Source organism: Theobroma umbraticum, unplaced genomic scaffold (genome assembly GCF_002168275.2).
Source record: "Theobroma umbraticum cultivar Fairchild unplaced genomic scaffold, ASM216827v3 scaffold_56.0, whole genome shotgun sequence".
Taxonomy (NCBI): Eukaryota; Viridiplantae; Streptophyta; class Magnoliopsida; order Malvales; family Malvaceae; genus Theobroma; species Theobroma umbraticum.
The window spans coordinates 6580400-6606073 of record NW_018397256.1 but is presented as its reverse complement, the minus strand read 5'-3'; the positions used below and the strand labels follow the sequence as shown (position 1 = coordinate 6606073).

At 35.8% G+C, this 25674-nt stretch overlaps 3 protein-coding genes across 6 annotated transcripts; 1 reads left to right on the top strand and 2 right to left on the bottom strand.

The window, feature by feature from the left end:
* The first annotated feature begins 632 nt into the window (after positions 1-632).
* On the top strand, positions 633-6464 carry DBP1 (DNA-binding protein phosphatase 1). Of its 4 annotated transcripts, XM_021420006.2 has the most exons (5): positions 633-1181; positions 3517-3726; positions 4186-4397; positions 5242-5810; positions 6052-6464. In XM_021420006.2, exons 1-4 carry the CDS (start codon positions 1023-1025, stop codon positions 5804-5806), a joined length of 1146 nt encoding a protein of 381 aa, XP_021275681.1. In that variant the 5' UTR covers positions 633-1022; the 3' UTR covers positions 5807-5810; positions 6052-6464. The 4 variants fall into 4 exon arrangements, with proteins under 4 accessions (XP_021275681.1, XP_021275683.1, XP_021275682.1 ...); XM_021420008.2 differs by lacking the exon at positions 6052-6464 and having other exon boundaries at positions 3526-3726; positions 5242-5997; XM_021420007.2 differs by lacking the exon at positions 6052-6464 and having other exon boundaries at positions 3520-3726; positions 5242-5997.
* A 271-nt stretch (positions 6465-6735) lies between these two features.
* Positions 6736-14459, bottom strand: LOC110410356 (pleiotropic drug resistance protein 1-like). Its single transcript, XM_021420003.2, has 24 exons — positions 13988-14459; positions 13768-13888; positions 13584-13672; positions 13413-13497; positions 13167-13326; positions 13005-13081; positions 12807-12860; positions 12601-12691; positions 12192-12493; positions 11820-12101; positions 11342-11658; positions 11111-11271; positions 10898-11001; positions 10632-10788; positions 10457-10558; positions 10208-10371; positions 9548-9880; positions 9057-9347; positions 8890-8973; positions 8674-8807; positions 8141-8368; positions 7890-8061; positions 7301-7555; positions 6736-7205 (listed from the first exon to the last, which is right to left on the bottom strand). The coding sequence occupies exons 1-24, from the start codon at positions 14308-14310 to the stop codon at positions 6948-6950; spliced, it is 4344 nt and encodes a 1447-aa protein (XP_021275678.1). The 5' UTR covers positions 14311-14459; the 3' UTR covers positions 6736-6947.
* Positions 14460-14941: 482 nt separating this feature from the next.
* Positions 14942-22404, bottom strand: LOC110411466 (pleiotropic drug resistance protein 1-like). The gene is made up of 24 exons (XM_021421631.2): positions 22079-22404; positions 21861-21981; positions 21641-21729; positions 21468-21552; positions 21030-21189; positions 20866-20942; positions 20700-20753; positions 20509-20599; positions 20102-20403; positions 19709-19990; positions 19241-19557; positions 19005-19165; positions 18806-18909; positions 18548-18704; positions 18368-18472; positions 18123-18286; positions 17559-17891; positions 17139-17429; positions 16970-17053; positions 16755-16888; positions 16282-16509; positions 16006-16177; positions 15461-15715; positions 14942-15375 (listed from the first exon to the last, which is right to left on the bottom strand). Exons 1-24 carry the CDS (start codon positions 22402-22404, stop codon positions 15118-15120), a joined length of 4350 nt encoding a protein of 1449 aa, XP_021277306.1. The 3' UTR covers positions 14942-15117.
* Between the last annotated feature and the right edge of the window lie 3270 nt (positions 22405-25674).

Here is a 25674-nt window from a genome sequence, read left to right as displayed (position 1 = left end):
TATTAGTATATGATCATGGAATCCGGTAACAAATGGTACATTAGAAGTTACAATTTTATTTTGAAGATAAATACTAATTAAATAAATTAATTTTGTTTTATGCACGAGTTTTATATGCACTAGCTGAATAAATTAATATTGATCTTTTTGGGTACCGTGGAGGAGTGCGTTATTAAAAACGTTTGAAAAATAAATTACTTTAAGTGAAATTTTTTTAAAAATAAACATATATAAATGTACTCACCAAATTTAAAAAGAATAATAAAATAATATTTTTATAATAAATTTTCATTTTTTATAACTAATATCTTAATTAATATTAGGAGGCACTGATTGAAAAGTTACGAACAATAAATTCTTTGCCATTAATAATTCAAAAAGAATAATTATAGTTTTGGAAAATTCGATGTCAGCTGCCATTGAAGTAGTGTGAAAGAGGGTACCATCGTAATAATAATAATCATTATGAAATATCTATACAGTTTTATGGTGAGTATTAAATGGCGGTATAACCAAAAAAAAGAAATCTAAAGTTTGATATTTGCAAATCTCAAACCGACATCGTTTAGGAGGTCCCACAGCTTGGCCTTTAAAACCGACCAGTCAGAACTCAGCCTTCAGCTGTAAAAAATGCCCCGTACTCACTTCCTCGTGTGAATCGCCCAAAGTCTCTCTCTTTTCTTTTATTTTTTCTGCACAAAAAAAAAAAAAAGACAGATCACAGTGAAATCGCTATAACTTCGTTTTTTCTTCATTTATCGCTAAAACCTTAAATTTCTTTTTGGTCCCTTTCTAAACCCTAATCTTGAAAACCCTAAATCTTGAGAGAATCGGTTATTGAATGTATTAGTTTTCTCTAATTGGGAGGCGAACTTAAAACTCATTGACAGGACTCACCTAGTGTTATTGCATTTGCTATCGTTGTTTTAGAATTTTGAGCTGAGCTGACTAGCGAGTTGACTCGATAGAGAAAGTTAATTTTTTTTTTCCCGAGTTATTTGGGGTTGAATTTGGAGTATGTGATGATGGAGGAGAATAACGGAATTGATTGTTTAGAAAATGCGAGCACGAGCGAGGGAAAGCCACCGAATCCTCGTACGCCCTCGTATATGCAGCAGTGCCCCACCAGTGATGGCGTTTTGAAGCCCTGTAAGAAGTCCCTAGTTCGACACCCGTCTCTTGTGAGTTGCCTTTTCATGATTTTCTTATTCAGTTCTTTTATTTGTTGTTGTTGTTTTTCTCAAATCAGTCGGTGATTTTGATTTTTTTTATTTTCATCGTTTTTAGGTGGAATGCTGATTTTTGACGTGTATTAACTGATGGAAATTATGGAATTTAAATATTTAAGAAAACAAACTGTTAAATAAAAAAAGTGAAATTTAGAAGTTGCTCTTCTTAAGGTTAATCTAGATACAAAGAAGCTCTGTAATTTGCGAGGTGTGTGTGTGTTTTTTTTTGGAGTAATGGGTATAAGGAGATTGATTGGCAATGAATCTGATCACCTTATGTGGTACATGTGGAGTGTTATAAAAAGAGACTTGAAAAAAATTAGCTACCATATTTGGTTTTGGTAGATTGGTGGCGGTGGTTGCTGGATTCATGTAAAGTTTCTTATGGTATTGAACAGTGTGATTACTTATTGACCTATCCAACCATAGCTCGCTAATGAGAAAATGAAAATGAAAATGTAATTAAAGGGGATTCATGAGGAGATAAAGATGTAGATGGAGTTAGGTGGTGCTCTTGTTTATATGCTAGTTAAAGTTCTGCAATCTGAAACGTGGTTAATGTTAGTGATGATTGACTTAGGGAGACAAATTGCTAGCAATTCTACTTCTGAAGAAGTTAGCTTGCATTCTAGGTAGATAGTAGACCTGACAATTCGTGTTTTCGTGTCTTAAACATGTCAGACCTGATTAGACACGAAATATGTTAAGGTTAAACATGACATGACACAAATAATATTCGTGTCCTAAATCTAAAACACATACATGTTTATGTTTAATAACCGTGTAACACGACATGACACGATTAACACGTTTGTTACACATGTCAACATATGACACGACATGATTAATAACATGATTAACACATTTAACACATTTAACACAATTAAATAAAAATATTTACAATTAAATATAATTTTATTATTTAACCTTAAAATCAATAATTATAACAAAAAAAAATAATAATAACATCAAATATAAAAAAATAAAAGTTCAAAATTATGGTTTGGGTATGTCATAATTACATTATTAGCTTTATAAAATTTAAAAAACTTATTAAAATAATTGTTTAAAATTATTTAAGTAAGGCTTAAATAGTATTTGACTATTAATTTTTAACAAGTTGATAAATGTATCACGTATATATGTTTAGACATGATAACACAATTAAACACGTTTATACGTATAAACACGATAACACGATTAATTAAACGAGTTTTTAATGTGTTACTCGTGTTTGACACATTAAGATACGAAAATTTTCGTGTCTTAAACGTGTCAGACACGATTAGACACAAAACACGTTAAGGTTAAATCCAAATTGGTTTAACGCTGTGTCTTTCCGAGTCGTATCCAAAACTGTCAGGTCTAGTAGATAGTTTGGCTGTATTTGCAAAGAATTGTTGTTTGGTTTGCTTGGAGTCTTGAATGGTGTGATCATATATATTCTCCAAAGTTTGCCTCTCGAATGAAAATAAAAGAAAATCAAAGGAAGGGAGATTCATGGGGAGCTAGAAAGATAGATGGCTTAAACTGAGGAAAGGTTTTAGCTTAATTTTGTTATAGAATGCATATAGCTGAGGCCGATGATCAGGATAAATTGAGTGGAGAAAAGCTTTGCCTAAAATCATCTCATAATTGGCTACTGGCTGATTTCTCTGACCTAATTGTCATCCTAATTTTCTACAACTTATTTGTACGATTAATTACCAAAATTGTGCATGTTGGATATGTTTTTCTTTCTTCACTTAGGTAATGACTTTCAGTGTTCCACTCGTTTTTCTACACTGTTATTAATAGTCTCCAGCACTATTTATCATTGACTTATTTTTGAGCTAATTTAAGAGATATTGTGTCATATGTTGACAGACCAATAATCCTATTGTATATTTAGTCATCAATATTGTGATAAATTTTGTTATCTTATGTTGTTTTCTCCAACTTTTTTCTGAGTTTTGATATATAGCATGATCTCCTCCTCTCTTCCCTCTCCCCCCTCCTTTTTCTCCTGGACTGCTTTTATATGCTGGGGAGTTTTGTGCTATTCTTTTAGCTGGATGCAGTCGTTTATGCAGTTATTTCTTCTCATTTTATGAAATTTATCTGTGATAGACCATGCTTAGTCAATGTGCTTTCTTACTTAAGAGTAGTATTTTGAAGGAATTATATTTGTTGCAAGTCATTGTTAGAGTTTGAGAAGTTTGTTTCCTACAGATGAAATGTTTGCACATGGTGACTCTCATGGAGATGCACAATGTTTTCCCCTTTTTGTTTCTGATTCTAATTTTAGCAGGTGAAGTCAAAGGCATCAGATATCGCTGTTGAAAATGGACATGCTATAGAGAATCGTGGTGCGGAGCTCATCCCTATAGTCCGTTCCGGAGCATGGGCTGACATAGGGTTTCGAACAAGCATGGAAGATGTATATTTGTGTGTTGATGATTTTATGCATGATTATGGGCTCAAGAATTTTGCTGATGGGCCTAGTGCCTTCTATGGGGTATATACCTTCCCTTATTGTTTTGTCCGTCTAGTATGCTTGTTTTATTTCTAACTATAATTATAGCTCCGGTGTATTTTAGATCTGATAAATCTGTTGCATTCCTCTCCAGTACAGTTTTCCTAGTCAAGAGTTTTGAACTGTGAGGTTCTTTTAGTCAGGTTTAGTCAAGTATGAGAAATGAAGTCTTTTCAGGCTGGCTGTTTAGTTCATTTACTAAGCATTAAAAGCAATTTTTCTGTTAGTTTCTTAGAAGGTTTTGCAAATTCCTTTACATGATCTTTACCCTGCAAAAGCAAGAAAATTATCCAAGATATGCTTTTGAGGGGCCCTTGCATAGCATCAAGCTTTATTAACAGTAGGGACATGTCAAGTTGGAACAGTTGATAGATTCCTTTGCATCTATTTGTGTATTGATGGCAGTTTGACATTAGCATTTCCAACTTTTTTGGTGGTCAGGTGTTTGATGGACATGGTGGGAAGCATGCTGCTGACTTTGCTTGCTATCATTTACCAAGGTTCATTGTTGAGGATGCAGACTTTCCTGGAGAGATTGACAGGGTTTTTGCTTCAGCATTTCTGCAAACTGATACTGCTTTTGCAGAAGCTTGTGCATCGGATTCTGCCCTTGCTTCTGGTACCACTGCATTGGCAGCTCTTATTCTTGGGAGGTTAGCATTGTCAACTAACAGAAAGTATTTGTGTGAAATATTCTCCAATTTAACTTAGTGTGTAAGATAGCATTCCTCCGTCCTGCATTTACAGCTTTAAGAAACAATAACCCACGGGAGGCATCGCAAATCGGTTACACGGTTTGCCAATGTGTGTTAATTGATAAAACCATCCATATTGATGGCCTGTTTCTTTGCTGGAATTTCTTTTCTTGAACAGACTGTTGTCACTGCAAGAACTCTATTTTTGTCAAATAATTCCTCCCACTCTCTTTGATTTTATTAACCTGTTTCACTCTTCCTTTTTCCGGTGGTAAGTATGATGTCTCCATGATCATGCAGTAAAAATTCATTGTCAAACAAAGTCAACAAACATAATTCAGTTGAAGATTGCACGTTCTATTCCACATTACTATTTGCATTTGACTTTTGATTTTATGTATTTGCTTCCTATTCTTGTGACAATAACTAAAAAGTAATAATATTGGGGTCTTGAGTTTGTGATAATATGTAATGAGCATTTAAACTTGTGGCAAAGCATATTGGATGTGTAAAAAGTTGTTTAAATTAATAATCATACGAAACAGCTGCAGTTTAAACTCTGTTGTAAGGCATTACTTGTTAATCTAAGTAGATTAATGATAAAATAAAAAAGAGATATGAATGGATGAAATTGGCTAATTCTGTTTTTGTCGTTTTGGATCCCCCTGTCCCGTCCCCCTTTTGGTGTAAGGATGTCCTATGTGATATTTTAATTTAATATCCATGGTAACTAATTAGATTTTGTGCTCTAAAAGATGATAGGATCTCATCACTTGTTTGTTGACTTTGTTTCTGATGTCAGAATGTTGGTTGTGGCAAATGCTGGAGATTGTCGAGCGGTTTTGTGCCGTCGTGGCAAAGCCATTGAAATGTCAAGAGATCACAAACCCATTTGCAATAGAGAGAGAAAACGCATTGAGGCATCTGGAGGTTATGTATGTGATGGTTACCTCAATGGGCAACTTAATGTGGCTCGTGCTTTAGGAGATTGGCACATGGAAGGAATGAAAGGTGCAGATGGTGGGCCACTGAGTGCAGAGCCTGAGCTTATGACTGCAAATCTAACTGAGGAGGATGAATTTCTTATCATAGGATGTGATGGTCTTTGGGATGTGTTCCGGAGCCAAAATGCTGTTGATTTTGCGAGGCGGAGGCTTCAGGAGCACAATAATCCAGTCATGTGTAGTAAGGATCTGGTAGATGAAGCTTTGAAGAGGAAAAGTGGGGATAATTTAGCTGTTGTTGTTGTTTGCTTTCAATCCCATCCACCCCCTAACTTGGTTGCCCCTCGTGCAAGAGTGCAGAGGAGCTTTTCTGCTGAGGGGTTGAGAGAGTTGCAAAGCTTCTTGGATAGTTTGGGAAACTGAGATGGTGACGAATGCTTACTTTTTTCTTTATATTTGCCCCCTTCCAACTGAGTAGTTCATTTGTAGTTTTAGGTATTGAGAGAGAATGAGTTTCAATTGTAACATACGCGGCTGCAAGTCGATACACATAATTTGTTGTTTCAGGAGTAGGGGTTTAAATTTATCTTATTTTGGCCATTGTTAGGCACTTATTTAAGCAGAACTATATCACCTGTTAAGATTGATTAATGTTTTTATGTCTTTAGGTGCACTTTCCTGATGGAAAACGGAGTTGCATTGGTCCGTATAGCCCATGAGTCGTTAAATTTGTTGATCTGTCCCCTGCATGTCGCTTTGTGCCCGTCTAGCATGAAAGATGGAGAGCTTTCTAAATGAGGGTAAATCCTTCTCAGGGGCTCCCGCCTCAAGTGGACGCGTTAGCCTGTCTTTCCAAAATAGAAGGCATCACTGGACGCGTAACTTTGAGTTGCCCCATAAAATTGGATCAGTTCTTTGACGGATTGGGTTTTCCTTGTGTAAAACCAACCTCAGTGTCTAATCTGGGATATGGCTTGTCCATTACATTTTCAGGCCCTCGTATTCATCTGTTTAGCCTACGGAGGATCGCATTCTTATGATCAGTCTGACCTTTCTTCGTTCACATCATATAGACCAAACCACTGGTTTTCCAGGAGCAGATGTAATCTGAAACGTAACATTCGAAGCATCTTTCCCCGACACTATATTTCCTCTATTTTTCCTCCTTCCTATTGTCCTCTTTCCTGCCAAACATAGTGTGCGTGATGGAAAAATGTCGTAGTTTTCGTGTCCCTTGTGTTACCATAACATCACATAAATCCCTCTTATTTCAAGCTGACATGTATAATTATGTGCCAATTACGTTCAGGACTTGACAATACAATTGCAAGTCCTGACAAGATTGAGAAGGCTTTTAGTGATTGAACATAACGTAGACTGGGAGTTTTACAAAGAGAAAGGGGACAGTGGGAAGAAGGAGCGGAAAACAAACAAGACTGCGAAATAGTATACATTTGACACAAGTTCATTGGACTCTGTTTGTAGAAGCAGATGGGGTTTTGTCCTGTGCCTGAGAGAGACGTAACTTGCGTATCTTCCAGGACAGCAGATTTGTTTGGCATCCTCATCTCCTTTGGTAGCTAAACGCCTTAATCGAGAAGGCGAATGTGAACGCAAAGAGCACAGGTATTCCAACAATTACAACTGCAACGACTCCCAGAAAGTCACTTCTAAAGCCGAAATAGGTCCTTACGAAATGTCCCACTGTCTCACCTGACTCAAATTTATCCTTTACGCCTCCAAATTGTGAAGCAGCCAACCCATACAGGGTCCATGAAACAGGGCAGATCCAATAGAACCATCTCCACCACACAGGAATCCTCTGTCGTTGAAACAATGAACGTTCGTTGAATTAGGCTATGTAAGGTCGCATTTAGTGTTCTAAGGTAATATATGCTTTGGGTCAGTGTAGCTTACCGTTCGAGGAATGATGAATCCTGAAAAAAGGTTCCATATTCGATAGAAGAAGGTTGAAATTATGGCAGCATTATGTTGGTTGGCAGTAACCGCTACAGTCATCATCCCATAGAAAGTATAGTATAAGAGGGTGAAGTACATAAAGAAAAGATACCAAAAGAACTTGCTAGCTGTCCATTCAAATCCAATCATTGCATACACTATAACTCCATATATAAGAGTTTGAATCAAAGTGTATGGCAGCTCAATGACAACCTGCAAAACAGAGACTTTTGTGAGGAAACTTAATGCTCCTACGCCTGACTCTTTACAGGAAAGAAACTATTCTTGCACCTTTCAGTAAGATTAGATTGTTCACAATGGTCATAATTTAACTCACTAGTTCCCCTTAACACCCTTTAAGTTAAGCATTGTTTCTTCATTTATAACCAACCTTCTGGCTTCTTTTCTTTCCAGACTCAACTAATTCCCTATTAACTTGTTACAATTTTCTTTCCAGACTCAACTAATTCCCTATTAACTTGTTACAACTGCCAGAGATGACGATACCATTAGGTAAATGTCCAAAAGCAAAGGACTAGCAGTGTACCTGTCCGAAGGCATATGGCAATGCTGAGTACATTCCAGCTGCTTTTTCTCTGTAAAAGACTGTTCTTTCAACAGCAACAACCGGTTGTACTGATACAGCGTTTTGAAGTCCTAAGAAAATTACAGCAGCATACATAGAACCCACTGCATTTAAGATATCCTGTTGCCTTGTTCTGTGGTTCCAAAAATTTTTCACTTCAATTAGTAGTTGAAGTAACCAATACTAGGCATTATTGCACAATAATTATATACCTTTTGGAACCTAGATCCCAGAATATCGTTCCAAGCAGTAGAGCAATAACAGTTGTGAATATGAGTCTCACTGCAGTGTATGGTGGGTTTCGCCAGTAAGACCAATGCTGCTTCCAAAGACAAGCCATACATTGGATTTGGAAAGGCTGTGAATATCTAGTCTGGAAGTGTAGATCTTTGGAACCGGGAGCAGGAGTGCTAAGCTCCTTGATCAATGCTTTGTTTCTCCTGCACCAGTAATTTTACAGGGTGAATAGTTACTATAGAACAGCATTATTGATTATAACTAACTAATTCTAGCTATCTTTTAAGGGCATCGATATTTGTCCTTTCAAACTCAAGTCATTTCAATCTTAATTGTTAAACATGTAAGAATTGTCAATACAAATTTCAGAAATAATTGATTAACTACAGAGCTTGTTTTGACTATAACAACATTGGACTTGTTTCCAGCATTTAAAACTTAAAACATGAGTGCCTGACTGTCTGGAGGCTCTTTCTGTTTACTCCTTGAAAAATTGAGGTGATCCTACCTATACAATTCTGAGTTCTTATATATGTTGGTGAAGTTGATGCCAATGATTTCTTCTTGTATAGCCGAAGTAATCTCCAGCATCCAAGTTGCAGGGTTGTAACCATCCTTTATCTTTGGAATGCCTTCAATTTCCTAGGAAAAGCAAAACTTCTTTCAGCAATTTTGGAGCAGACATGCAAAAATTGCATTATCATAATGTAGCTACTAGACTAACCTCAAAATACTTAATCAGGTGACAAGAATGACGACCCAATGGACCTACATATATTTCTTCACCTCCCCTTTTCATCAAAAATAGCTGTATTTGACCATTAATATGCATGTGTTAGTTTAAGCAAATAGAAAACGTAATTGGATGCCTTACCTGCATAAGACTCTCACCTCGTCAAAAGCATCAAATATATCAATGCTAGGCTGGTGGATGGTGCACACAACAGTTCGTCCCGTGTCCACAGTGTTCCTCACAGCTCTCATTACAATTGCTGCTGCCCTAGCATCAAGGCCAGATGTTGGTTCATCCATGAATATAATAGATGGGTTGGAAACAAGCTCAACTGCAATAGTTAGCCTTTTGCGCTGCTCAGTTGAAAGACCACTGACTCCAGGTAATCCTACAAGTGCTTCCCTTAAGGGAGTCAGCTCCACAAGCTCCATGACTTCCTCGGTGAACATCTATGACCCATCATTTAAGCAACAAATAAGCTTGACACTGCCTAAACAAAATGTGCTACTGTCTGTATTAACAACAGTAGTAACTTTTCTCATTTCCTATTGATTACAAAGAGAATTTCTGTCAAATTCTACAAGTTTGCCCCTTTGTTCCCATAAAAATAATATAAAAAAGAAGTTGGCAGAAGTAAGCAAGAACATACCTTCCTGGCCTCAGAATTAACCTTAAGGGGTAGTCTAAGCCATGCAGAAAATAGTAAGGACTCATAGACTGTAACATATGGAGAATGGATATCTGTTTGCTCACAGTACCCTGATATGCGAGCAAATGTTTCTTGCTTCTTTGGGTACCCTGAAATTGTGATGCTTCCATCTAGATAACCAACTGTTTTTCTTCCAGCTAACACATCCATTAAAGTTGTCTTCCCAGCACCACTGACTCCCATCAAAGCTGTTAGGACTCCAGGCCTGAAAGCACCACTCACTCCCTTCAAAAGTTCCAGTCGATCCTCTGGAATTCCTTGCTCTTTCATTTCCTGCAAGTGTTGTAAAAAGTTCAGCATGAAGATACACTTAGCATTGATTGAGATATCCTGATTTGAAAGGATTTTAGAATTTAGGTGGACTCTATTCTAATTCCAAAAGGCAACTTACCAATAAAACCTTATGGAACCTAGCACTACATGAAAATTCTCCAACATGTAGTGCAACAGTACTGAATTGCACATATGCAGTGCCATATCATTGAATATGAATAAAAATCTATAGAGAATGCATCAAAACTTTAACAGTGCAGTTGACATATGCTCCTCTACTTCCTAGGTTCCCACTTATTGCTGCCTTTTTCAAAAGCTTAAAGATACCTGCGGCATGTCTACAGCATATCTGATTTCATCAAAAGTTATAGAAAACGGTTCAAAAGGGAGAACAGTCCCCCTTCTACTTCGCTGACTAGCTTCATCAAAGCTGCCCATTCTGGCATAAGAAGGCCTAGATGATGGGCTTCTTGGGCTTTCTTTCCCTCGGTCTGCATTGATTTTACGATGATCATGCTGTAGCTTGTATAACAAAAGGTAGCATGAGAAAATAGTTCAACAATTCTAGTAACCTACCAGAAGATTTCTTTCCTCTTAACGATAATTCAACGGACTGCCTTCTGCTGTCAACCTCAGGCAAGGTTTCTTTAGATATTACTGCTTGAGGCTTACCGAATGCTACAGCAAATTAACATAGTTTAGAGCATAGTCTCTTCATTTGAAACTTATAAGCATAGGAATCGAAACTTACGATTAAGATACTTTAGAGCCAAACTGAAGAGAAAATTGAATAGGAAAGCATATCCAATTAAAGCACCCACTCCAATCCAGTACCAATGTGCTTCTGGGAAAATCCCACGAGATTTTAAGACCAAAACTCCTAAACTTTCTGTGGAATTAGGTGGAATCTACATGATGATATTTTTCAGATACTTGTTAATTGGTGGCGATCAAAACAATCTCCACTATTACATTTAATTTATTTCTTTCATCAAAATTCAAGAAAGATGGCCTTACATGTCTCCAACTCTTCCCAAGAAATTCATTCACAGCTATAGAGTTTTGTGCATACATCAGTGGTGAGACCCAATAACCCCACAACCACCATTTCTTCACACCATCTGATGCAAAAGAGTATATATTCTTTATTGTGAAAAACTCAATATATATCACAGTGAAGGAAAACAAAGCAAGAAAGAATAAGATGTATCAAGCTCATGTTTAATTCACCTCGTGACAAGATGAATCCTCCCATAGCAATAATTGCCAGCAAAGCTAGTGAACCGCAAGTATTTGCAACAATCATATTTCTTCCTACAGCTGCCAATAATCGGAACAATCCTGATGCCATCTGGTTAAGACACAGGAGTAAAAGGTACTGTCTCAACAACCTGCCAGTGAGAGCTTTAATTAGGGTTGACTGACACAAAAGATATAATCATTGTGTATTTCATTTCTCACCTCCCTACATTTGGATCAAAGCCTACAACATAGTAAGTCATGACTATCCAAATGGTGACTTCTATCAAGGTGATTGGAATCTTCATAATCCATGTGGTTAGAGCATATGCCCATGAAGGATAAAAAAGAAACTCCCTTTGCTTGTAGAAGACAGGGAGTTTAATGATGGTCATTGATATCTCCGAGACTCCATTGAGCATTATCACTATGAGAGTAAAGAATAATGCACCCATAAAAATCCCACCATCTATCACTGAATTCCGGTGCATATCCACTTTCAGAAACAATGTCATTGTTATGAAAGCTGTAAAGATGAGCTGAAATACACAAGAAAGTGGGGATAATAAAAGGACAAATAACACCATCTCTAGGACATGAGTCCAAAAACTCAGGGATACAATTTAACTTATGGAGTTTTCTATATTTATGATACAATAATTAACCCTCTTCAGAATGCTTCTAATTAGATACTACTCACCTGGATAATTTTGAAAGCATAGACAAATAAGTTCCTTTTCATAAGCAGATAGTCCCTGGATATGCAAGCTTTTAGCAGTTGCTTCTGGCTAACACCATACTTCTCTGTCGCTAGAGCAGCAGGGTGGCTTTGTGACTTGTCAAATGGAGTTGCAAGCTCTTCATTTAGTTTTTGACCAATTTGAAATGACTGAAATTCTTCGGCAAATTGTTTGGCAGTAACAAAAGAATAAGGCTCATTTTTATGCACCCAGTACTGCTCTTGATCTTTCCTTGATGTCACCTGTTGCAATTCTATGAGAATGTATTCAAACATAACCTAAATATTTACTAGGAATACTTGAAAGAAACTGTGGTGAACATTAGAATTTACTTCTTGTAGAAAATCAGCAACTCCTTTTCTCTCAGGACACCTGAAACCCATGTATTCAAAGAACTCGAGCACATTTTCACGAGGTCCTTGGTAGGCAATTTGTCCATCCGAGAGAAGAATTATATCATCAAATAGGTCATATGTTTCTGGGGCCGGTTGGAGAAGAGAGATAACAGCAGTTCCATTCAGGATGTGGATGGATTGTCTTAGTGCATTCACTATTTGGAATGTTGTTGAACTGTCCAAACCAGTGGATATCTCATCCATGAAAAGTGCTTTTGCTGGTCCAACCAGCATCTCCCCTGAATCATTTAGCACAGAAAATAACTTGACCATCAGTTTAAAGTTTTGGACTAATTACTAGACAAATTCACACTATACTTGTCAAAATGTCATTGAATAAGCTCACCTGTTGTGACTCGCTTCTTTTGTCCGCCAGAGATACCTCGTATCATTTCATCTCCCACCATGGTATCAGCACAAACTTCAAGTCCCAATATCTACGAACTTTGAGAATAAGAGAACATATAGTTGCAAAGATTTTTTTTTAAAAAAATTTGATATTTGATATGTTCTTATATCATTTGTTAGCTTCGATCATTTTTAAATTTTCACCTTGAGTATATAATCTGTAACTACGCTGGTCTCTTGCCCCTCCAGTGCTGCTGCCTGTTACTTTAACAACAAAAATATCATTTTCAAACCTCAAAAACACTTTTCACAATGGAAATGAACCCCTTCAAATAAGAAATTAAAGAAAAAATATTTATCCAGAATGATTTAAATCACTTTGGTTGATAGCTGCTATATCACCTTCATATAGATGTCAATATCAGGGTCAGGTTTGATATTTGCTGCTTTCTCTCTTCTTGCTAATTCTACCAATATGTCTGCCAATAAGAACAATCTTTAATTATGTGACTCAACAATTCCTAAAACAAGCAAGTGTGTGTCAATTGTAGTGTTTCAGCATACCATAACGAGGTCCAACTCCTTGACATCTTGCAGAAAAAGCCAACGTTTCTCTTACTGTCATTTCTCCTATGTGGACATCGTACTGACTTATATAAGCCGATGTCCTCTGTGGTATGAACTCTTCCATTTCATGTCCATTGTAAGTTACCCTTCCAGAAATCTGAAATTTTCACATGTCCTCATATCAGATCATAATATCAATTAATTCCAATGAACATGCCGGCGGAATATAAGCTTATTTCTTACTTTTAATTCCTTACGAAGCTTTCCAGCCAGTGCCAATAGTAATGTGGTCTTGCCTGAGCTTGGGGGCCCTAACAGCAATGCCATTCTGTCCAAGTTTGGTAACGAAATGGGCAGTTTAACATTTCAAGAGCTCATAACAAGTTCATGTACTAGTTGAACTAGTCTCCATACCTTTGAGGCTTGATGATTCCACTGACATCTTTAAGTATGGGCAACGTTTTTTTCTTGCTTGGGAGGATATGAAGGTGATTCAAGAAACCCTTTATCAAGACAAGAAGAATCAAAAACCAGGTTTGAAAATTGGTAATTTTGAGATATTAATAGATGATAAAGCATGTTTGGGATTCCAAAATACCTCAAACATGTTCACACAGTAGTTGAACAGAGTTGGTAATGCTCTACTTCCCTCATAAGCTTCTGCTTCTACATTTAAATGCTCAAACCGGACTTCAATTCTCGGAAGGTTAATTCCAACTCTGGGTTTTTTTTTTTTTCAGTTTGAGAAACAAAGAAACTCAAATGAATGCTTAAAACACAAACTTCATGAAGAATGATGGCAGTCAAATGAAACTTACTGGTCAATGCGTTCCCTGAGCCTCAACAAGAACTTCTCATGATCTTCCCCGGCAACTTTCACTAGTCTCTCCACCAAATTCCTTCTCTCCAGTAACCCCAGATTCTTGATGTCAACTTCCCTCAATTGACCACCTTCTTCAGCAAGTATACCTGTTCTGATACGTGCAAATGTTGGCAGCTTCTCAATAGCAGCCCATTTCAAAGCTTCTTCATCGTCTTCTTCCTGGAAAGACTTGGAGAAAACTTCCACGGAGTTGCTCCTCCATAACTTATAACTACCTATGCGTAAACTACTGGCTCTATATGGTTCACCACTCTCCATTCCACCATGCCAAGTAGTAGATAGACTTAACAGAAGCAAAGGGTGATGAAAACTGAGTTACATGCTTAATCTAAGAATTTAAGAGCTGATGCAGCTGTTCACAATAAAAGATACAATGAGTGAAGTGAGTGGAGAGAGACAGTACTCCACAGTAACATAACAATCCTTGGCCATTCCTTTATTAAAAGGATAATTGCCATGTTTAGATATTTTTAAAGGTTTAGACATGACACGGGTCCAGAGGCTGCTGGGTCATTTCCCCTTTCTCATTCACAAGAAAGCAACTTTGAAAAACAACCCACCAATGATTCATTAAAACAAAAAGATTTGTGAAACACTGTAGCCCGGTTAATCAACAAGGATACGCTCCAAATTGCTTTCCATGGTGGAATCAGCCAGGATATATGCTCCCAACAGTATGCATTTTCTTCCAGGCAGGATTTAAAGCTGAGCCACCTTGACATGCATCAGAGAAAGAAAGGGCCGGCAAGTGGGGTGGGATTGGGTCATTAAAAATTGAAACACCTTAACCCATAATTAGAACATTGGGTTGAAGTATCATGGCAGCTCATGGATCGAACATCTCATATCAAATTTTATTACCAAGACAGAAAAAAAAAAGGAGAAGAAAAAACTTTTTGTTAAAGAGAATGAAATATAACAATGTTCATCTCTTGCATCAGAGGTTGAATATAGACCGTAAATATTTGACAAAAGTTTATTGCATTGACTGCATTTTTGAGGATAAAAGTTTCCTGGATATCTTTAAGCACAGCAAATTGCTTTGAACCCATGTTTATGGCATCATCATCTTTTTTGGAAGTTGAATGCCTTGATTGAGAAGGCAAATATGAATCCGAAGAACACACAAATTCCAACAATCACGATCGCAACAACCCAAACAAAGTCATCCCTATAGCCGAAATAGCTTCTCAGAAAATCTTTCACTGTTTCTCCTGACTCAAATTTATCTTCTATGTCCCCAAATTGTGAAGCAACCAGTCCATACAAGGTCCAAGCAATGGGGCACATCCAGTAGTACCATCTCCACCAGATAGGAATCCTCTGTCATTGAAACAATTTCCAGTCCGTTAGGCTATGATCTGATTCATTGTTACAAAGAAATATGCGTTGGGTTAGTAAAGCTGACCGTTCGAGGAATGATGAATCCTGAGAAAATATTCCATATCCGATAGAAGAATGTTGAAACTATGGAAGCAATATTGAAGTTAGGGGTAACAGCTACAGACATCATCCCATAGAAAGTGTAGTATAACAAGGTGAAGTACATAAAGAAGAGAAACCAAAAGAACTTGCGGATTGTCCATTCAAATCCTATCATGGCGTACACTATAACTCCATATATGACAGATTGAATCAAAGTGTATGGCAATTCAATCACAAGCTGCAAACAGTAGGATTGGTAAGTTAGTATAGCGCTAAAATTCCCTATTTTTATTTGAACAAAACTGTTTTTAACTTTCCAGTTATATTATAACTTGTTCACAAGTTCCCCTAGAAGCTTAGTTACTTTCTTGCATTCATAAACCCAACTTTTGTCCTATTTCAAGGCTTCTCTGCGATACTAACACTACATAGACATGAATCACAACTACATCTACTTATAGATGACTTCAATTTCTTTTAAAAAGTTTGGTTGGTTGGATGTCTAAAATCGAAGGCAAAACAGTTTACCTGTCCGAAAGCATATGGCAATGCTGAATACATTCCAGCTGCTCTTTCTCTGTAGAAGACAGTTCTTTCAACAGCCACAACCGGCTGGACTGATGCAGCATTTTGAAATCCTAAAAACATTACTGTAGCATACATAGAACCCATTGCGTTTAAGATATCCTGTCGCCTTGTTCTGCAATTCAACGCATTTCAACTTAAATTAGAGTTTAAAGTTACAGAATAGATGCTCTGCTCTGACCAATGGCTATCAATGAACAATGTGAAAAAATTGTATACCTTTTGGAACCTAGATCCCAAAATATTGTTCCAAGCAGTAGAGCTATAAAAGTTGTGAATATGAATCTCACTGCTGTATATGGTGGGTTTCGCCAATAAGACCCATACTGCTTCCACAGGCAGGCCAGACATTGGATATGGAAAGGCTGAGAGTATCTAGTCTGGAAGTGTACATCTCGTGAACCAGGAGCAGGTGTGCTATGCTCCTTGATCAATGCTTTGTTTCTCCTGTACCAGAATTAATGTTTGCTATAAAACAAAACTTATGCATTCGTGATTAAAGTGTAGAATTCTTTCAGTAACTTTAATCTCTTTCTTTCAAATTATTGTTATTTGACAATACAGAAATGATCAACCATTTATATACCTTGTTCTGCTTCAAAGCACTTTGAATTGATCTAAACGTTGAACTTAAACCTTAAATGCGCAGAGGAAAATTTTTTTCACTCATTGGGACTCTTAGGTGATCCTACCTGTACAGTTCTGAGTTCTTGTATATATCAGTGAAGTTAACACCAAGGACTTCTTCTTGTGCTGCTGAAGTGATCTCCAACATCCAAGTTGCAGGATTGTAACCATCCTTTATCTTGGGAATGCCATTGATTTCCTTCAGTAAGGAAAATTTCTTTCAGCAACTTGGCAACAGATATGTTAAAATCTTAATATATCATGTATTCATCGGACTAACCTCAAAATACTTTATCAAGTGGCAAGAATGGCGACCTAGTGGACCAACATACAATTCTTCACCTCCCCTTTTCATTAGAAACAGCTGCATTTCGCCATTGATATGCTTGTATTAGTTTAAGAAAAGAGAACAGGCTAAATGCCTGCCTAACCTTAAAAGGGATTCTCACCTCATCAAAAGCATCAAAGATGTCAATGCTCGGCTGGTGGATGGTGCACACAACAGTACGCCCTGTATCCACAGTGTTCCTCACAGTTCTCATTACTATTGCTGCTGCCCGGGCATCGAGGCCAGATGTTGGTTCATCCATGAATATAATAGAAGGGTTGGCAACAAGCTCAACTGCAATGGTTAGCCTCTTGCGCTGCTCAGTTGAAAGGCCGTTGACTCCAGGTAATCCTACTAGTGCTTTCCTTAAAGGGGTCAGCTCTACAAGCTCCATGACTTCCTCAATGAACATCTGTAATCCACCAATTTTAGTAACAAATAAGCTGAGTTTCTGAATAGAACACCTGGTAATGTTTGTATCACCTTCTTTGCCTCTTTAGCCTACTTAAAGAGAAGAAGATAGCAGAAAGTAAAAACATACCATCCTCGTCACATTATTAACCTCAGGGGGTAGTCTTAGCCAAGCAGAAAATAGCAAGGACTCGTAGACAGTAACATGAGGAGAATGGATATCTGTTTGCTCACAATACCCTGATATGCGAGCAAATGTTTCTTGCTTCTTTGGATACCCTGAAATTGTGATGTTTCCATCAATATAACCACCTGTTTTTCTTCCAGCCAACACATCCATTAAAGTTGTCTTGCCAGCACCACTAACACCCATTAGAGCTGTTAAGACTCCAGGCCTGAAAGTGCCACTCACTCCCTTCAATAGTTCCAACCGGTCCTCTAGAACACCTTGAGCTTTCATTTCCTGCAAAGTAAAGATTAGGCATCAAGATACAATCAGCCAGATTTAGTTGAGATGTCATACATTGTGATTGACAACCTACATGCTAGAACCTTATGAATCCTGATGTTTGTTAAAAGTTCTTTGAAAATATTGTATTGTCTTAAAATAGTGCGACTGCAAAAATGTTTCACATATACTCCCTATTTCTTAGCTTTTAACATATTGTTGCCCCTTAAAGAGGCTTGAATATACCTGTGGCATGTCTACTGCATATCTCATGTCATCGAAAGTGATAGCAAGTGGTTGAAAAGGGAGAGCCATTCCTTTCTTCCTGAGCTGACTAGCTTCATTAATGCTGCCTGCTGTTGCAGACAGTGAATTAGACGATCCACTTTTTTGGCTTTCTTTCCCTTTTTCTGCATTGTTTTACTATGATTATGCTGTAGCTTGAATAAGAAAAGGTAGCATCAGAAAGTAGATCAACAAATTAGACCCACCAGACGTTTTTCCTCTTGATGATATCTCAATAGGCTCCCTTTTAGTGTTAACACTTCTCTTAGGTATGGTTTCTTTTGATATTACTGCTTGATTTTTCCCGAATGCTGCAGTATGTTAATCAGATTATTAGAACATAGCCTTCACATTCAAAACTAATACATGTGAGAAGAGAAACTTACGATCAAGATACTTTAGAGCCAAAGTAAACAGGAAATTGAATAGGAGACAATATCCAATCAAAGAACCCACTCCGAGCCAATACCAATGTGCTTCTGGGAATATACCTCTGGATTTTAAGACTAAAACTCCTAACTTTTCAGTTGAATTAGTTGGAATCTACAAGGAAAATATTTTCATATAGTCTTTAGCGAAATTTCAACCATTCCGTATGCCTAAGATTTGGTTCTTCTATCATAGGTCAAGAATGATTTACTTACATGTCTCCAACTATTTCCCAGAAATTCGTTCACAGCTATGGCATTCTGACCATACATCAATGGTGAGATCCAATAGCCCCACAACCACCATTTCTTCACATTATCTGATGCAAAACAACACATTCTTGAATGTCAAAACTTAATACTCATAGAAGCAAAGGGGAAAAGAAGAATCTGTCCAATTCTAATCTTTAATCACCGTGTGACAAGATAAATCCTCCCATAACCAGAACTGCTAGCAAAGCTAATGCACCACAAGTGTTAGCAACAATCATATTTCTTCCTAATGCTGCCATTAATCTGAACAATCCTGACGCCATCTGGTTAAGACATAGGAGTAAAAAGTACTGCTTGAAAAACCTGTCAACAAGGGCATAATTAGGTTACAACACAAAATGTACAAACCTTACAATCATTCAGTATTTCCTTTCTTACCTCCCGACATTTGGATCAAAGCCTATGACATAGTATGTCATTATTACCCAAACGGTAACTTCTAAGACAGTGACTGGGATCTTAAGAACCCACGTGGGAAGAGCATATGCCCAGGAAGGATAAAAATGAAGGTCCCTTTGCTTGTAGAAGACAGGAAGTTTCAATATGGTCATGGAAAGGTCCGAGAATCCATTGAACATTATTACAATGAGAGTAAAGAAGAGAGCACCCATATAAATCCCACCATCAGTTACCGTATTGCGGTGCATCTCTGTTCTTAGAAATACTGTCATCGACACAAATGCTGTAAAGCCGAGCTGAAATTCACAAAAGAAGAAGAATCAATCACATTCTCTAAAACTTGAGTCCAAAAACTCAATGCTTCGCTCAGATTTTAGTACTATCTAGCTTCTTTGCACTGTCAGAATTTTAAATTCGTCAAAACCTATCATTTTTAATACCACTCACTTGGATCATTTTGAAAACATAAACAAATAAGTTCCTTTTCATAAGCAGATATTCTCTTGACATGCAAGCTTTTAGCAGTTCCTTCTTATTGACACCATACTTGTGTTCTGTTAGAGCTGCAGGGTGGCTTTTGGACTTGTCAAATGGAGTTGCTAACTCATCACACAATTTTCGACCAATGTGAAATGACTGAAACGCTTCAGCAAAATCTCTTGCAGTAACAAAATGATAAGGCTGCTCTTTATTTTCCCAGTACTGCTCTTGATCTTTTATTGATGTCACCTGTTGGACCACAAGGGCATAAAACAAAAAAAACTTGTAAACACATTCAAACCCTTTCTGGTTGTTAAATAGGAAAGGTGGACAGCAATTTGAGGTTCAGACTAGAATTACTTCTTGTAAAAAGTCAGCAACTCCTTTTCTTTCAGGACACCTGAAACCCATGTATTCAAAGAACTCGAGCACATTTTCACGGGGTCCTTGATACACAATCTTTCCATCTGAGAGAAGAATTATATCATCAAAAAGGTCATATGTTTCCGGGGCTGGCTGGAGAAGAGATATAACAGCAGTGCCATTGAGGATGTGAATGAATTGTCTCAGTGAATTCACTATTTGGAATGTTGTGGAGCTGTCCAAGCCAGTAGATATCTCATCCATAAAAAGTACCTTAGCTGGTCCAACCAGCATTTCCCCTGTCATACACAAATAGATTGATGATCTGCTAGTACTTTGGAATTCATATTAGAGAAAGCCTGTCCAATAACTGTGAAAAATAAATGTCATTCAATAAGGTTTACCTGTGGTGACTCGCTTTTTTTGTCCCCCAGAAATACCTCGTAACATATCATCTCCAACCATGGTATCAGCACAAACTTCGAGTCCCAGTATCTGCAAAGTTTCAGAGATTAGAAACCGATTTTGCAAACATACTATATTATACTTGTTTTGAATGATTCTTTAGCTTGGGTTTGAAAAATATCGAAATTACCTTGAGTATATAATCTGTAACTACATTTGCCTCTTGCCCCTCAAGTGCTGCTGCCTGCATAGTTCACAGTAACAAATCCTTCTCAAACAATGGCAAGTTGAGAACGCCCTAAAATAAGGGAGGTAAACAGAACACATTGAAAAATTTGCTGCGGCTGTTGTCTCACCTTCATATAGATGTCAATATCAGGATCAGGCTTGATATTTGCCTCTTTCTCCCTGCGTGATAATTCTACCAACATGTCTGCCAAGTATGGACAATATTCAGTTGTAAGCCCACCAAAATTGCTAAGATCAATTGCATGTCAACGTTCATAGTGTTTCAACTGACCGAAACGAGATCCAACCCCTTGACATCTTGCTGAAAAAGCCAGTGTTTCTCTAACTGTCATTTCTCCTATATGCAGGTCATGTTGACTTATATAAGCTGATGTCCTTTGAGGAACAAACTCTTTCAGTCCATGTCCATTGTAAGTAATCCCCCCAGAAACCTGAAGTTCTCAAATGTGCTCGTATCAGAATTGAGATTGTAATTACTAATGTCAAGTAAATTTCCAAAAAGCCTTTAGGCTGGGTTTCTTTGTACAGATTTTGAGGCTTTTAGGCTATTATATATGCTGGGTTTGTAGCACAACGCCATAAAAGCCTGCTTTTGCTCGTAAGATTGTTGGAGTAATCTCCTTGTCAATGAATTTCACTTTTCAAAAAAAAAAAAAAATTGTACCAAAAGCAAACCTTGAATGCAAACAAAATATAATTTAATTCTTACTTTTAAGTCTTTGCCAAGCTTGCCAGCCAACGCTAACAGTAATGTGGTCTTGCCTGAGCTTGGAGGCCCTAAGAGCAATGTCATTCTACAGAAAGTTTGATCAGAGAAATTATGAGTAGTGTACCATTTCAAGACAAAATAAGAGATCGTTTTTGTAGAACTGGCCCACTTGCCTTTGAGGCTTGATGATGCCGCTAATATCACTAAGAATGGGCAATGATTTCTTTTTGCTCGGAAGAATATGAAGGTAATTCAAGACACCCTGAAGCAGAACACAGGCAGAGAGAAAACGGGGTCAGTTCTAAATTCTGATGTATAGGAATTTGCAAAATGAACGGATAAATACATGATAGAATTAATTAAGCATGCATGTTTGTGATCCGAAAGATGTACCTCAAACATATTAACAGAGAAGTTGAACATGGTTGGTAATGCTCTATTTCCCTCATAAACTTCTGCTTCAACGTTTAAATGCTCGAACCGGACTTCAATTGTTGGCAGCTGAATTCCAACTCTGCGTTTGAGATTGAAACATAGAGAAAATTGGCTATTCTGAGCTTCAAAATAACACAAAAAAGGGATATAATATATATTAAAATGAACTTAACTACCGTTCAATGCGATCCCTGAGCTTCAGCAAGAAATTCTCATTGTCTTCCTCAGCAACTCTTACAAGCCTCTCCAACAGGTTCCTCCTTTCAAGCAATCCGAGTTTCTTTATATCAATCTCTCTTAACTCCCTCCCTTCTTCGGCGAGTATACCTGTCCTTACACGTGAATATGTTGGCAGTTTCTCGATTGCGGCCCATGTCAAAGCTTCTTCATCGTCTTCTTCACGAGAAGACTTGGAGAAAACTTCTACGGATGAGCTATTTCTCCATATCGTAGAGCTTCCTATGCGTATGCTACCAGGTCTATATGCATCGGCACTCTCCATTTGTGCCGCGATATATGCAACAACTATTAATGAAAACAATGGCCAGGGAAAGGCAAGAAATTAACTTTCATGCAAAGAAACAATGTCCAGGATGTTGGATGGGAACGAGTATTTATAATAACTATGCTTCATGGTGGATTTCATTGTTGCAGGCTAACGTGGTGCAGTTATATTGAGTCAAAATACTTTACGAGTATGTTGAAGTATGGAAGTCTTCTTTTTTTCTATGAGCAACTTAAGATTAAGAATATGGTCGCTACCCAATTTCTAATTATATTATACTGAGGCTTACAATTAATTAAAAATGAAAGGTGTGTTTGGGGAGAAATCATAAGTGACAATCTCACATATATACTTGTCATATTTAATTTAATTTACTTGAGATTCACAATATATATTAAACTTTATTAATTGACTAAGATCAAGTAAAGGCTCTAATTATATTAGATTAGGGCTTATAATTAATTAAAATTGAAAGGTGTGTTTGGGGAGAAGTCATAAGTGACAATCTCACATATATACGTCATATTTAGTTTAATTTACTTGAGATTCACAATATATAAATGAAACTTTATTAATTTAATCGGCTGTGTTGATAAACTACTAAAAATGTTTTAAAATCATTGAAAATTTTCAGTTTCAGTGATTTAATTTTTTCTTCAATGCGTTGCATAACTCATTTTAGAAACCACTTATATGAAAGCTTTTTAATAAAAATATGTTGAAAATCTTAAGCAGTTAAAAAGCTACTTAATATATTCAATTCTTCTTATTTAAGAAAAAATTTGTTATTTAAATACATTAACCTTATTATTTTTTAAAACTTTTACTAATGTAAAGTACTTAAAAATCAAGAAAAAATATATTTAGTATTTAATTTTCAGTAAAATATCAAATGATTTTTACAGGAACAATTAAGTACTTAATTTTCAAAATTTTAAATTCAGTACTTAATTTTGTTTTCAGTTTATTAAACAACACCAAAGTTAGAGCCGAAGGATGAAAAAATTATAGAAAATAAATGAAATAACGTTTAAAAATAAAATTCAATTTGTACTCAGATATTATATTTATGTAGTTATATATGATGTTTAATTATTTAAAAAAATTTTTGTTTTCATTTTGTTTCAAATTATTATTTTAAGGATTGTAGACATCAGAAATGAAAATTCTTTTAATTTTAATTTTAAAACAATTTTGATAATTATTATTTTTATTAACTATTATAATTATTGCTCTAATATGAATGCTTCTAGACAGTTATTGATCCAAAATAAAGAAAACCTATTATAATTCATTTTTGGAAAAAAAATAGAAAGAAGAAAGAAGAAAAGGATTTGATGCACTCTAATCATCTATTTTGTCTGATCATCATTAAAATGCTTAAAAATTCGTCTATTTCACATCTATCATGTTCTAAAATTAAATTTAATTAGGTTTTAGGCAAATTGTTATTTTTTTAAAATATTGGATGTTTATTCGGTTCTGCATATAAAGTCTTACTTCCTTATTATCTCATAAATGCCACCATTCTTTAGCAACGTTTTATTCTTTATTTTTAAATAGAACCATTATAATGTGGTATACTTTAAATATACATGTAAATTATTAATTAAGGTCCACTTTTTTTTGGAATAAAATTTTATTACCAATTAATATGGTACAAGGGTTTGGCTTGAACATATTAAAGCTCAAACCCTATGAAATATGAATTTATTTAAATAGTCAATGAACCAAACTTGAAATAATTTGAAACCGTGCCCAACTGCTATCTAATATAGTAAAGTTACAAAACTAAAATTTAATTTTTTTTATATAGAATTAAGGTTTGAAAATTTTATATGAAAAATTTTAGATTTAAATACTTTAATTTTATATATATTTTAAAAAATATGTCGCAAATAGATTACAACACCAACATACACTCAACTTATCTAAAAATTAATTTAAATTATCAATATACAATCATGTATACCTAATTATCTTCTCTTTAAAATAAAAAAATAAAATTTGAATCAACTTTTATCTTACCAATAAGATATGTTTTTAATTTTTTTTTTTTGAAACGATAAAGGATAGCTTGAGTCGAGTCTCACCAGCAAGATACATTCACCTAACTTAAAATACACGGGCCCTCCTCTCTCTTATTTTTTTAAAAAAATATTAAATCGTCACTGCTAATTATTATTATATAATAAAATCTGAGCTCAGTGATAAAGGGGGTTGAGCAAGTCATTTTCCTCATCTTAACCACAAATTGAGGAAGAAAAAGATAGAGATTTTGTAGATTGCAGTAAAGGTTGTTCGAGTATGAGGTCATCGATGACATCATTATCCAAAATTTACTTAAACAATTTGAGTAACTGTTTTAGGCAATGGAAATCATCATGCTAGACTATCAAGTTTCAACTAATCAATTGAATTATATATATATATATATATTATATTATGAGTAAGTGAATGCAGCCTCCCCAATTACTAAACATACTTAAGTTGTCATAATCCTTTAGTCATAATGAGAAACAAATAACTAAACATCGCAGTAGCTACGCGTCAAAATTATGTTCATTTAATTATTGACGACAAAGAAACAATAATTAAAGCATAATGAAATGATTGAGTGGCTGCTATTTGTCCTTTCCACTTTCTTTGAACAAAGACAAGGGCCATTGATGTTGTCTTGTCAACTATTTAAGTTTACCGTAGATTAGAATGGCGTCAGGCGGCTTTTGTTTTGTTTTATTAATGTTAAGATAATTATATAAATTATTTAAATAATAAATAATAAATAATTGGAGAATTTTGTTTTTAAATATTCAAATTAATATTCTCTTCTTACTTACTTTTTAATTGAAAGTTTTAGAATAAGAACATTATTTTTGTTTTTTCTGAACTAATATTGTTGTTGGGTTTTGACGTTCGAAAAACTTTTCCTTAATTAATTTCTTTATCTTACATTGCATTTTTCTTTTTTTTTTGTTTTTGGTATGAAAATAGAGTATATATAAGCCATTATTAACATTAGATTTTGCTATCATCCTTCGTTCGCTTTTTAAGAGAAGAAGTATTACCGAAAATTGTAACCATGTGATCTTTTTTTACCACGTCAATTCTTTAAAGTTATATTTTGAAACTTTAATTTGGTAAAAAGTGATTTAAATTTTAAATTTAATGTAAAAAATTTTTATTATGTGGGGTAGGCAATATAGCGAGGACAAGTATGAGCTTTTAAAGTTCCAACTTAAAATTAAAATATTTTAATATTTATTA